The sequence below is a fragment of the Nipponia nippon genome, unplaced genomic scaffold (assembly GCF_047370975.1).
Source record: "Nipponia nippon isolate SJK-2023a ecotype South Korea unplaced genomic scaffold, ASM4737097v1 scaffold_34, whole genome shotgun sequence".
Lineage (NCBI taxonomy): Eukaryota > Metazoa > Chordata > Aves > Pelecaniformes > Threskiornithidae > Nipponia > Nipponia nippon.
Window position 1 is genome coordinate 3702142 of NW_028262352.1, and position 13862 is coordinate 3716003.

At 43.7% G+C, this 13862-nt stretch overlaps 1 protein-coding gene across 6 annotated transcripts in view; it reads left to right on the top strand.

Annotated features, from left to right (window-relative positions):
- The window catches only part of LOC104010122 (polycomb group RING finger protein 3), a 114130-nt gene that overhangs the window by 39259 nt on the left and 61009 nt on the right, over window positions 1–13862 (top strand). For all 6 annotated transcript variants that reach the window (XM_087770891.1, XM_087770890.1, XM_087770895.1 and 3 more), the window contains one exon: window positions 9622–9662. In XM_087770891.1, coding sequence (XP_087627017.1) covers window positions 9622–9662 — 41 coding nt within the window. The remainder of the gene's footprint in view (window positions 1–9621; window positions 9663–13862) is intronic.

Genomic DNA, 13862 nt, shown 5'->3' on the forward strand with positions numbered 1-13862 from the left:
CTGATACAAGACAGGATGCCATTGGCCCTCTTGGTCACCTGGGCACACTGCTGGCTCGTATTCAGCCGGCTGTCAACCAACACCCCCAGGTCCTTTTCTGCCAGGCAGCTCTCCAGCCACTCCTCCCCCAGCCTGTAGCATTGCCTGGGGTTGTTGTGACCCAAGTGCAGGACCCGGCACTTAGCCTTGTTGAACCTCATACAGTTGTCCTTGGTCCATCGATCCAGCCTGTCCAGGTCCCTCTGTAGGGCCTTCCTACCCTCCAGCAGATCGACACTTCCACCCAACTCGGTGTCGTCTGCAAACTTACTGAGGGTGCACTCGATCACCTCGTCCAGATCATTGATAAAGATATTGAACAGAACTGGCCCCAATACTGAGCCCTGGGGAACACCACTTGTGACCGGTCGCCAACTGGATTTAACTCCATTTACCACACCTCTTTGGGCCCGGCCATCCAGCCAGTTTTTTACCCAGCGAAGAGTATGCCCGTCCAAGCCATGAGCAATCAGTTTCTCCAGGAGAGTGCTGTGGGAGACAGTGTCAAAGGCCTTACTAAAGTCCAGGTAGACAACATCCACAGCCTTTCCCTCATCCACCAAGTGGGTCTCCTTGTCATATAGAAGGAGATCAGGTTAGTCAAGCAGGACCTTCCTTTCATAAACCCATGCTCACTGGGCCTGATCCCCTGGTTGTCCCTTACATGCCACGTGATGGCACTCAGGATGATCTGCTCTATAACCTTCCCCAGCGCCGAGGTCAGGCTGACAGGCCTGTAGTTTCCCCAGTCCTCCTTCTGGCCCTTCTTGTAGATGGGTGTCACATTTGCTAACCTCTAGTCAACTGGGACCTCCCTGGTTAGCCAGGACTGCTGATAGATGATGGAAAGTGGCTTGGTGAGTGCTTCCACCAGCTCCCTCAGTACCCTTGGGTGGATCCCATCCGTCCCCATAGACTCAGAGCCAGGTGTTGATCTGCTGGCTCTTCCTGTGTCTTCCCTCATCCTTCCCTGCAACTGGAAGGATAGAGAACACTACTTGTGTTCCTGATCCCTTAACCAGTCACCCCAAGGCCCTGAAGTCTCTCTTGATTGCCCTTGGACTTCTTACTGCAACTTCCTCGCTGCCTACCTGAAAAAGCAATAATGGATAGTAATCTGAGGGCTGTACCAGGGTAGGAAGCCTTCTCTTCACATCTTTAACTCCGGGCTCCAGGGAAGCAGTAGACTTCCCTAAGAAGTGGGTCCGGTCTGCATACCAGGCCTTCTGTTCCCCTCAGGAGAGAGTCTCCTATGACAGTGACCCGTCTTTTTCCTTTGTGGAAGCGGTTTTGATGCAAGGTGTAGACCGACTTAACCTCAGCGACACCTCCAAGCTAGATGTACCATCGTCCTCATTCGGTTCCACTTGCAGAGCCTCATACCTATTATGCAAGGGCACCTGGGAAGATGGGGCAGTCACAGAGGAGACGCACCTGCTGCTACAGGCAGGAACTTGTTGCCATTGCCCCCTATCCCGTAAGTCACTATGTTCAGCCAGGCAGAGAGAGGATAGGGAATCCTCCATATCATGCATCCTGTCTTCCTGACAGGTCTGTCCCAGGGAAGGTAGGGTGTGATTCCAGTAATCTCTCTCTCTCTTGCACTCCCTGATACTCCTCAGTCTACTCACCTCCTCCCAGAGCTCTGTCACTAAGTGGAGGAGTTCCTCTACCTGGGCACGCCTCCCACAGGTTTGCTCACTGCTGCCATCCGGTACTGGCATGAGTAGGGCACACCCTGCAGCCTGACACCTGGGTGGCAGCATGTTCCCACCGGAGCTCCATCTGGGAAGCTGCGTTAGTCATGGTAGGTGCAGAGCTTAGCGAGGCCATGGCTTTTTGCTGGGTGGAGACCATTGCTCCCTGGTTGATCTTCAGCACCCTTCCTGCATGCCCTTCCGCGTGAACTGCCACGCCACGCCCTGTTTGCCCACTCTGTTCATGGCGCTCCTCTGAAGTTCTGACACTTCAAGGCCCCTTCAGATTTTTTAGCAGATGTATTACATCTTGGTGCAGTGTATTGGCTTTGCACGGTGAGGTTTTGGTAGTGGGGGGGCTACAGGGGTGGCTTCTGTGAGAAGATGCTGGAAGCTTCCCCTATGTCCAAGAGAGCCAATGCCAGCCGGCTCCAAGACGGACCCACCACTAGCCAAGACCGAGCCAATCAGCAATGGTGGTAGCGCCTCTGCGATAACATATTTAAGAAGGGGGGAAAAAAACCTGTGCAACTGCAGCCAGAGAGAGGAGTGAGAATATGTGAGAGGAACAACTATGCAGACACCAAGGTCAGTGAAGAAGGAGGGGGAGGAGGTGCTCCAGGCACCAGAGCAGAGATTCCCCTGCAGCCTGTGGTGAAGACCATGGTGAGGCAGGCTGTCCCCCTGCAGCCCATGGAGGTTAACGGTGGAGCAGATATCCACCTGCAGCCTGTGGAGGACCCCACACCGGAGCAGATGGATGTGCCCGAAGGAGGCTGTGACCCCATGGAGAGCCCGTGCTGGAGCAGGCTCCTGGCAGGACCTGTGGACCCATGGATAGAGGAGCCCACGCTGGAGCAGGTTTGCTGGCAGAACTTGTAACCCTGCGGGGGACCCACACTGGAGCAGTCTGTTGCCGAAGAACTGCACTCCATGGAAGGGGCCCACACTGGAGCAGTTTGTGAAGACCTGTAGCCCGTGGGAAGGACCCACGTTGGAGAAGTTCATGGAGAACTGTCTCCCGTGGGAGGGACCCCATGCTGGAGCAGGGGAAGAGTGTGAGGAGTCCTCCCCTGAGGAGGAAGGAGTGGTAGAAACAACGTGTGATGAACTGACCGCAATCCCCATTCCCTGTCCCCCTGCATTGCTCGGGGGGAGAAGGTAGAGAAAATCGGCAGCAAAGTTGAGCCCAGGAAGAAGGGAGAGGTAGGGGAAGGTGTTTTAAAGTTTAGTTTTTATTTCTCATTACCCTACTCTGATTTGATTTGTAATAAATTAAATTAATTTTTCCCAAGTCGAGTCTGTTTTGCCCGTGATGGTAATTGCTGAGTGATCTCCCTGTCCTTATTTCGACCCACGAGCCTTTTGTTATGTTTTCTCTCCCCTGTCCAGCTGAGGAGGGGAGTGATAGAGTGGCTTTGGTGGGCACCTGGCATCCAGCCAGCCTCAACGCACCACATCCAGGTATGAACTTGTTTTCTCAGCTCTGAATAGAGGAAATGGAACACAGAGAGTAATTTGGGTTTAGATAAGCTAGTGATCATTTGTCAAAAATGGAAAATTGGTTTAGTAGGGCCAAATCTGGTTGGTCGGAGATTGTTTTTCTCCAACTATAATCTTGTAGAAAAGTTTTCCCCTTCTCTTGTGTGGTAGGGATTATTCAGCACCCAAAAGAGTGTTAGGCTGTTCTTCAGACACGAGCCAAGACTCAGTCATGAGTAATTAATGGTTTGAACAGTCTAATACATTTTAATTGAAAAGAGGCAGCTGGAATGCACCTTGCTTAACTGTGTTGGAGACTGGCTTCACAAACAGTGGAGCGAAGCTAATGTCTTGCCAAAGGGAATTTACAACTCTTCTGGCTGTGCAGTCCAGCCTCTTGCCTTGAGTCATTCCTAAAGTGTCCCTAAGCTTTAAAACAAACCTACTTGTGTGGTAGGTGCTGCTTGAGCAAGACTCCACATGAAATAAGAGTTTCTTTGAACAATACAATGATCAGATTACAGAGCTCTGATAATCAAGGCAACCAGATATCAGGTTAAAATGGTAGCGTTTTCTGTCAGGTTTTGTTGTGAGAAAACCTAGTGAAGATTGGATTTGGGAGTTGAAAGGTGTAAAGGTTTTCCAAAGAAAAGTTCTGATTAAACTTAATAGTATAATAAAGCATAGCATGGTTAGAATATGCATAAAAGTACTTTGTGCATGTATAGCTACTGTATAGTAAACACCATAACTACAGTAATATCAGTTTTAAACCTCAGAACAAGTGCAATTATTTTTATAGTGCTTATGAGTCCATTAAACCATATTTCCTAATGTGGATCTGTCACAAATGGGAGAATTTATTTGGACAAATTGCTCCTTTGATAAAAAACTATTTCAGAAGGGCATTGTAGCTTCATTTGAAATTATTAGATGACCAAACTCCTGTCTTATTTGTCTGCCCTAAACTTGCAGCTACTGGTTCTTGTCTATGCCCTTCAGTACCAGGATTTTCTCATGTAAGTAGCATGAAGTTGCTTTTGCGGTATAATCACGTTCCTGTTGTCTTTTTGGAGAAAGGTTTTTTTTTTCTTGTAAAACCTTTGAATAGATTTGTAGCTTTCTACCTTCTCAAATTTTTAACATTGCTTGGAAAAACCTTGGTAACAAAACTGTATTAAGTGTTTGGTATAGATTTTGTCATTATCCTGTGTAGAGGTAAAATCCTTGACCAGAGGACACCCAGTACTTTCTCTACTCTCAGTACTTTCTTGCTGCAATGTTGCAATGCAGACTCATGTTTTCTTTCATCTATGTTTGTAAATGAGTGGAAAACCAGAAAGGTGCACCTCTGTGCTGTGGCGAAAGTATTTTCAAACACTGAAGGGCAGAGAGGCATCCAGTTCTAAGACCGCTTTTAATTGCTCAACAAAGACGACTTGTTTAACTGTCATGCAGGATTCCAGTGTGATGATCAGAAATAAAGTTTTATAAATGGACATTTCCAAGTGAGCAGTTTCTTTCATGAGTATGAAAAAAATCATTATGCTTATTCTATATTTTGTATTGTGTGGGCCTGACCCAAAGAAATTCTTCTGGTTGCTGTGGATTTTGTGCTTTGTGGGTGGAAATGTCTGCTTTGCTTGGTAAAATGCTTCAACGATGTCCTGGTTTCAGCTGGGATAGAGTTAATTTTCGTCTCGGTAGCCGGTATGGGGCTGTGTTTTGGGTTTAGGATGAGAACAATGTCGATGATACACTGATGCTTTGGTTCTTGCTAAGTAGTGCTTAGTGTTGCTAAATAGGTGCTAAGTGGCGCTCACACTGGTCAAGGATTTTTCAGCTTCCCCTGCTCTGCCGGGTGCACAAGAAGCTGGGAGGGGGCACAGCCAGGGGGTCTGACCCAAACTGGCCCAAGGGCTATTCCATACCATATGACGTCATGCTCAGTATATAAGCTGGGGGAAGAAGACGGGACAGGGCATTGGGCATGGTGGTGTTTGTCTTTCCAAGTAACCGTTATGCGTGATGGAGCCCTGCTTTCCTGGGGATGGCTGAGCACCTGCCTGCCGATGGGAAGGAGTGAATGAATTCCTTGTTTTGCTTTGTTTGCGTGCACGGTTTTTGCTTTGCCTATTTAACTGTTCTAATTTATTTTACTTCAATTATTAAACTGTTCTTATCTCAACCCACGAGTTTTCTCTGTTTTACCCTTCTGATTCTCTCCCCCATCCCACTGGCAGGGAGTGAGCGAGCGGCTGCGTGGTGCTTAGTTGCTGGCTGGGGTTAAACCACGACAAACGATTATCTTCATATTGGGGGTAAAACTTTTTGCTGGATATCTACTACCAACAAGAAGAATAAAACTACTGATTAGATACTGCTGTTATAAATGCTTGTTTTGTAAATGATGGCTTAAAAAGGTTGTCTAGCTGGGAAATTCATTATGAAAGGACAGAAAAATAACAAGAGCCTTTGATTCTCATTGAGCATCTCTTGTGAAAGAAAGATTTTTTCTCCACAGATTAACTACTTCAGTACAATTTCTTATCTGTACTTGGTTGGAATTTGGTCCTATTTAATAGCTATTTAGTAGCTTGTGCAAAACTTGATGCTATTTGCTTGGTCCCTAGTGGCTAATGTGGGAAAAGTTGATTACTTCTGTCTTAACTGACAGGAATTCACACTACTAAAATGTCACTGTAATTGTTAGCAGTTTCTTCCCTCTCTTCTTAAGTACTCCCCAAAAATCCAAATAAGTTCTTAAGATTTTTTTTTCTTCCTGAGTTTCACAGGCTGGCTGTAATTGAGTGTCATGGTTTAACCCAGCAGGTAGCTAAACACCACACAGCTGTTTGCTCACTCCCCACCCAGTGGGATGGGGGAGAGAATCAGAAAAAAGGTGAAACTCGTGGGTTGAGATAAAGACAGTTTAATAGGACAGAAAAGGAAGGGAAAATAATAATAATGGTAAAAGAATATACAAAACAAGTGATGCACAATGCAATTGCTCGCCACCCACTGACCGATGCCCAGCTAGTTCCCAAGCAGCGGCCACGACCCCCGGCCAACTTCCCCCAATTTATTTGTTCAGCATGATGTCACATAGTACGGAATATCCCTTTGGCCGGTTTGGGTCAGCTGTCCTGTCTGTGTCCCCTCCCAGATTCTTGTGTACCTCCAGCCTCCTCGCTGGCAGTGTGAGAAGCTGAGAAGTCCTTGACTTCCTTGACTCAGTAAGCACTGCTCAGCAACAACTAAACCATCAGTGTGTTATCAACATTATTCTCATCCTAAATCTAAAACACAGTACTATACCAGCTACTAGGAAGAAAATTAACTCTATCCCAGCTGAAACCAGGACATTGAGGAACCTGTGTCGAGGAATCATAGAATAATTTACATCGGAAGAGACCTCTGGAGGTCATCTGGTCCAACCCCTGTTCAAAGCAGGGCTGATTTCAAGGTTAGGGCAGGTTACTCAAGGTTGCGACCAGTTGAGTTCTGAGTATATAACCTCTCTGTACAACCTGTTCCAGTGTTTGACTACTGTCTTAGTGACTCTCTGTTGGACTTGCTTCAGTGTGTCAACATCATCTTGTAATGGGGAATGCAAAATTGGACACAGTACTCCAGATGCAGTCTCAGAAGTGCCAGATGGACTGCAAGAATCATTTCCGTGGACTGGCCGGCTACACTCTTGCTAATACAGTCCAGTATATGGTTGGCCACCTTCGTCATGAGGGCACACTGCTCCCTTCTGGTATACCTGTCATCCACCAGGACTGCCCCCTGCCCCCCCCCCCTTTTCTGCAGAGCTACTTTCTAGCCAGTCAGTGCCCAGCAGTTCTGGTAGTGGTATATGTGGGTGTTGTTAAAGGCAGCACCCTGTCTGTGGCGGTTTGTGTAGCTGGCCATGTTAGTGTCCTCTGTGAGAGTGTGTGCGCGCGCGCGCACATGCATCTCTGGGATACACACTCAGCCTTGTTACTGGTTGAACCCGCAAACAGGAAAGCAGCAGCCACATCCATTGGCTTGAGACAGAGAGACCCCCGGGCTTGTCTCCAGCAGCCAGGCAGGAGGAATCCTGGAGTCTGCCAGAGGTAGCAGCCTTATAACATCCCTTAACAGTGTTCGCCCCTGTTCTGGACTCTCATGAGAGAAGGCTAACTTCTTGTCTTGCATTAAAAAAACATTTGGTACAGATGAGAACTACAGTTTGCCAATCTATCAAGTTACTAAGAGCAGTCCTAGCAGTTTGGGTACTCCTGTAAATAAAATAAAATAGATGTTAAAATGCTAGCGCTCACTTGGCCCTGAACATGTTTGTATTAAGGGTTAGTAAGTATCCTTGCCCAGTCACCAATAGCTGGTCTAGATAAAAAAAATTAAGTGTACTTCATTCTTAGCTTTCATAATGCATCATTGTCTTCTTGCGTTCAGAGCATGTAGCATATGGTGATATAGGACCAGTTTGGCTTTTTTATTTTCCCCTCTCAAGAAGATAAGCGCCACTCTTTCCTTCCATCTGAATTACAACATTGCTGTGTTCTCTCCAAGTAACGGGAGATATTTGATAATCCCTTTTAGAAAACATCTTCACTGATCATAAGCTTGTGTTGTGATGTGTTTTCAGAATGCTCTGGTGATAAACCTGTAATTCAGTTTCTTCAACCACAATATAAATGAGGACATTTTTTGCTGAAGGAATGGATTCTGTTGCAGCAGATGTGTCCTCAAGTCCATTCTCCTCTACAGACAAGGGATTTTCTGTTCTCTGTGTGAAGTTTGTTGTTGGTACCAACACAAAGGCATTTAATGCCACTCTACTTTGTTTTCAGTGTGGCAATGTTTAACATTTATTTGAATTTTCTCTGAATGCAGTAAAAAAAAAAAGTACCTGAAGGACGTGCTGAGAGATTGTTCAGTTGCATTGCATTCTGGTTTTCACCTATTGCTGTCATGAAGTTTCATTGTACCATAGTGTTTATCATTTCCTTAGGCAATATAAAAGTAAAATTAATAATTGCAGGCTATGCCTTTGGTTTTGATGGAGGAAGATAAAGAAACAGTATTCATTGTTTGTCTTTATAACATCTGGATATTTCCTCTGGAAAGTGATGGAAAAATATTTTTTCCTTTTATGTTGGAAAATATATGAAGATTTTGAAGATACGATAGATTTCCATCTGAAATTTTTTTGAAAATTCAGTGAAATGGAAAGCAGATACTTTTAAATAGATTTTGAGAAAAATACTGCTTGCTGTGGATCGTCAAACCCAAATCTTTTTAACAGACCAATCATTTTCTTCTGTCATTCTCATTTGTGCAGATGTGGTGGGTTGACCCAAGCTAGCAGCTAAGCACCACACAGCCGCTTGCTCACTTCCCCCCACCAGCTGGACAGGGGAGAGAAGAGAAGAGCAAAAGCAAGAAAACTCATGTGTTGAGATAAAGATAATATATTAAGCTAAGGAAAGAGGAAGAAGAAAGAAAGAAAAAAAAAACAAACAAACAAACAAAAAAGACGATGCAAAGGCAATCACTCACCACCTCCTACAAGTAGACTGATGCCCAGGCAGTCCCTGAGCAATGGCTACTTACCCAAAACCCCCCTCCCCTCCAATTTTATTGCTGCTGCATGATGTTATATGGCATGGAATATCCCTTTGGTCAATTCAGGTCAGCTGTTCTGGTTGCATCCCCTCCAAACTTCTTGCACACCCCAACCTATGCGCTGTGGGGCAGAGTGAGAAACAGAGAAGGCCTTGATACCGTATAAGCACTGTTCAGCAATAGCTAAAACATTGGTGTGTTATCAACACTGTTTTGGTCACAAATCCAAAACAGCACTGCGCTGCCACAACTCTCTTCCTCCTGAATAAGCTCTGCTACCCGTGATGGGCTCCAAGCTGTCTGTGGATGACACTGCATGTTGCGATTGTCAGAGGTGGCTTTGGAGGGACTGCAGGTGCCAGCCAGCTGAAGTCCTGGGCAATCCCCTTTGTGCTAGTGGTTAGCACCATACAGGCTGCTATGAAGAAAATTAACTCCATCCCAGTCAGACCCAGTATAGCAGATAATTGATTTTTTTGGTCTTTTTGCCACCACATGGTATCAGGACTGCTTGAATTTTGGGCTGTTTCTACTTTTCTGTGGTAAGCTTGTCCTTTCATAGAGAATGTTACATGAGTGTTTCGTGAAGTTCCTTTTTCTACTAATTCTGGCAGGCTTTCCCTTTTTTTCTTTGTCAAAAATGAATGTTTCTTTTTCCTTTGAGTTGTTTTGAATTAATACATGTAGGTAGTGTTAGGTGAGCTTAGTAGGTTAAGTTTTCTATGTGGTGGCTGGATTTTAAGGAGTTTTGGATGCTAACTTTCAGATTATTTTTCTGTCTTTTCAGGTCTCTGGATGGCAGACTGAAAAGAAATGCAGTTTTAAGAGGTATGCCTCATATAGCCCAAAATATTCCTGACTAGCATATATGCTAATGATAAAGCCACTCCTTTGAGGAGGGGTCTCTTTGCTTGTCCTCTGTTTCTGTGACTCTAATAAGGTTTATTCGCTGGAATCTCTGAAAGCTGCTTCTTCAAACCTGTTTTGTTAGTGGCATAACTTTACTGAAGAGCTCTGTAATATACTGCTCACCCTTCTGGTTGAGAATTTTAACAAGACATTACCTTAGTAGAGAAAGTATAGCGTGAATGATGATACTTGACTGACACGTCTACCTCCTTCCACACTCTCCTGTTGTGGATTTTCTTTAAATTGGGAGTGTACTCCAAATACTTTTGTAGTTTCCTCTACTCCATCCCTTGGTTGAATACTTGGGCTATCAGGCACCGATACTGTTCCTAGCCTCAGTGTGGTATAACATAACATTATTTAGAACCAAAAAGAAGTAATACTAGTCTGTGTTCAAACAATCATTTTGGCATATTGGCTGGATATTTGGATCTGATTGTTTTTTGTTTTGGTTTTCATGTTCCATCTATTCAGAGGTCTGCCTCTTACTCCTCTCCAGTGCTGATATGTTGTGTCTGAATAATTCAGTGCTTTACAGCTGCTAGCAAAAGCACTCTCCTAGAAATTAAATTTGCTACTTCTTCCCTTATCAATTTCAGGATTAATTCAAGAAATTGTAGGGAATCTGTTCCCTTCCTTACAATTTGGAACAGATTTTAGAAAAATAGCCTTTTTCTTGTTCTCACAGAAAGCTAGGTCTCATTCAATCTTTTTAGTACTCTCGTTTTTCTAATTTTTCAAAAGAAAACTTTTCCTTCAGGATTGAATCAGGTCTCTGAAACTTTAGAAGGTCTCCTATTTCTTTAAGGTAGTCACAATGTGGATTTTTTGGTTCTGTCTAAAGAATGGTTCCTAGTCAAAAGTACTTCTTTCTTTTTTGGGTTAAAAACAGCTCTTCAGCTCATCACAGAACTGCTCATTTCACTAGTTTCTAAGCTCTGTTTGCAAGGGCCTTTCGTAAAGAGTGATCTAACCCGCAAAGGGCTGATTTCTCACATTTCATGTTTCCTGCTTTCTTTTTCAGTAACTGGGACACAAATTAATTTTAAAGAGGTATCCTCTATCTGAGAAGAGTTTTATCATTTAAAAATTGTGAAATTAGAGAAATTGTGAAATTGGAGAGTAGCTTCCTCTCTTCCAATAATGGATTTGAGGGTAGGGGATCATGTTATGATGCTGGTTCTCACTTACTGGCTGGGTTAAGAGTAAGATATTTCTGATCAAATGCCATTATGCAGTAGATATAAAGAATTTCAGACAGTTATTTACAGTACTTCTCAGTTTGTTTAAGACTTTCTGCTGTAGCAGATTGTTTAAACAAGTAACTGAGTAGCAGAGCTAATGAAGCTTTGTATCCTACAGATTTGTCTTGATTGGCTGTGACTGACTTTTTAAACAAGTTATGCTAAGATTTTTCTGTAACTCTCCGCTAATCACTACAAAACAATATTTTGGATAGAGCTTTGGTGGCAGCTGAAGGTTTGCTGTGTTCAGTTGTGGAAAACAGACATTCAAAAGCTGAGGGTAAAATTGCAAATGTTCAAGTCCTGGTCCCTCCTCCTTGGCTGTTTGCTTTTACTTAAGAACATAAATATCTATGAGATTTCTGCCTGTGAACTTGGCTGCAATCACATGAAAGATTCAGAAGTTCTTGCATCTTGTATGCACTGACTAGTCACATAAGCATTGTTACTCAAGGAAGCCAAGCTAAAAACATCTTCAGTTAATATATAGGTGCATATTTCCCATATTAACTCCAGTGCACTCCAGTGAGTTTATAAATCAGTCTCTAATCCAGAAGGCTGAATTTGGAGATGTGATTTATTTATTTTTTTAAAATTAAGGATAAGAATTTGATGCAGGAAAACTTTAGTCTAGGTGATACTTTGCAAAGGTAAACTTATACTCTCTTCTTGTAACTTAAAGCTACAGCTACTTTCATGTCTAATCTTTTTCTGCTAGTTGTAAAAGCAACAAGGTTTAAATGCTGTGATCATGCTATCTTAATTAAGTAGAGTTGATTTCTATGTAATTATGGCCAGATATTGTTTTCCTCAAGTACTCAGTGAAGCTTGAAAACAGCCCAAAGGATAAGAAATTTGTCTTTCATATCACTTGAATAGACCAATGCATGAGGTATTAATATTTGATTCCCTGCTTAATAGGGGTAAACAATGTGATTACATTTGTTTTGCAATTTTAAATAGACTGAGCTTTACATGGGCACTTCCTATTTATTTAGAACAAAATGCATTTAAACTTGAATGCAAGTAAGAATCTGGGCACTAGGTCAGTGGATTATAGAGTCAGGAGGGATGGGATAATTTGTTCCAAATCCATCTCTTGTTTAACAATGGCCATAGGACTTCCCTCAGTTACAAGTATTGTTTGAACTATTGGAAGGCATAATAAGTTGTGTTTGAATGTTACAAGCCACCTTACAACTTATGTATACTGGAAATATGTATTTACTATTCTTTTTCCTTTTTAAATTCAAAATTAGGTTGGATTACCTGCTCTGGAAAAGTTTTCAAATTCACTTTTGGCTTCCTTTTGGACAAGGTGCTTGCTGATTAAGAGGTAGGAAGATAGGATTTTTACAGAGCCTGTTGCCTGCATTCCAAAATGGGGGTGGGGGGTATATTACCTTCTATCTCATACCTTTTTTTAAAAGATAATATTGTAGAAGGAATTAAGAGGAAAGCTTGGATTTGCCTAGAGAATAGGGTTAGTTAAAGCAAGATGTCTAATCTCAGTCTTCCTAGTGCTGGTCCTTATCTACCACATATCAGGTTAACTACCTGTGCAGAAAATGTCAGTAGTCTGAGCAGAAGAATGTTACTTCAGGTGGAATTGTCCAGAGAAATTTAGCTGCTGGTAAACATGCTTTTCACAGTATCATTTAGGTTGGAAGGGACCTCGTGAAATCATCTAGTCCTCAAGCAGGGTCAACTAGAGAAGGTTGCCCAGGACTGTGTCCAGTCGGGTTTTGAATATCTCCAAGGATGGAGACTCCACAACCTCTCTGGGCAATCTGTGCCAGTGTTTGACTACCCTCACAGTAAAAAAAAGTCTTCTGTTCAGTCAGAATTTCACATGTTTAAATTTGTGCCAATTGCTTCTTGTCTTGTCACTGGGTACTACTGAGAATAGTCTGGCTCCCTCATCTTCATTCTCTCCCATAAGATATTAACACACATTGATAAGATCCCCTTTGAGCCTTCTCTTCTCCAGGCTGAAGAGTCCTTGCTCTCTTGGCCTGTCCTCATATGAAAGATGCTCCAGTCCCTTAATCATCTTAGTAGCCTTGCACTGGACTTGCTCCAGTAAGTCCATATCTTTCTCATACTGAGGAGCCCAGAACTGGACACAGTACTCCAGATGTGACCTCACCGGTGCTGAATAGAGAGGAAGGATCACCTCCCTCGACATGCTGGCAACACTCCTCCTTATGCAGTCCAGTATACTGTTGGCCTTCTTTCCCACAAGAGCGCATTGTTGGCTCGTGATCAACTTGTCCACCAGAACCCTAGGGTCCTTCTCTGCAGAGCTACTTTCTAGCCAGTTGGCCCCCAGCGTGTAGTGGTGCCTGGGGTTATTCTTAACTAGGGGCAGGACTTGACATTTCCCCTTGCTGAACTTCATGAGGTTCCTCTCTGCCCAGTTCTCCAGCCTGTCAAGGTCCCTCTGAATGGCAGCACAACCCTCTGGCATTTCATCCACTCCTCCCAGTTTTGTATTGTCTGTGAACTTACTGAGGGTGTCCCAGCATCTAGGTCATTAATGAAGATGTTAAACAGTATTTGCTCCAGTATTAACCCCCTGGCCAGTATTAACCCACTTCTGACTTGCCTCCAACTGAACTTTGTGCCACTGCTCACAATCCTTGCCATTCACAACCCTGGCCATTCAGCCAGTTTTCAGTCCACCTCACTGTCCACTTATCTAATCTGTACTTTGTCAGCTCGTCTATGATGATATTATGTGAGACAGTGTCAGAAGCCTTACTAAAGTCAAGGTAAACAACATCCACTGCTCTCATCCACCAAGCTAGTCACCTCATTGTAGAAGGCTATCAGGTTGGTTAAGCATGATTTCTCCTTTGTAAATCCACGCTGA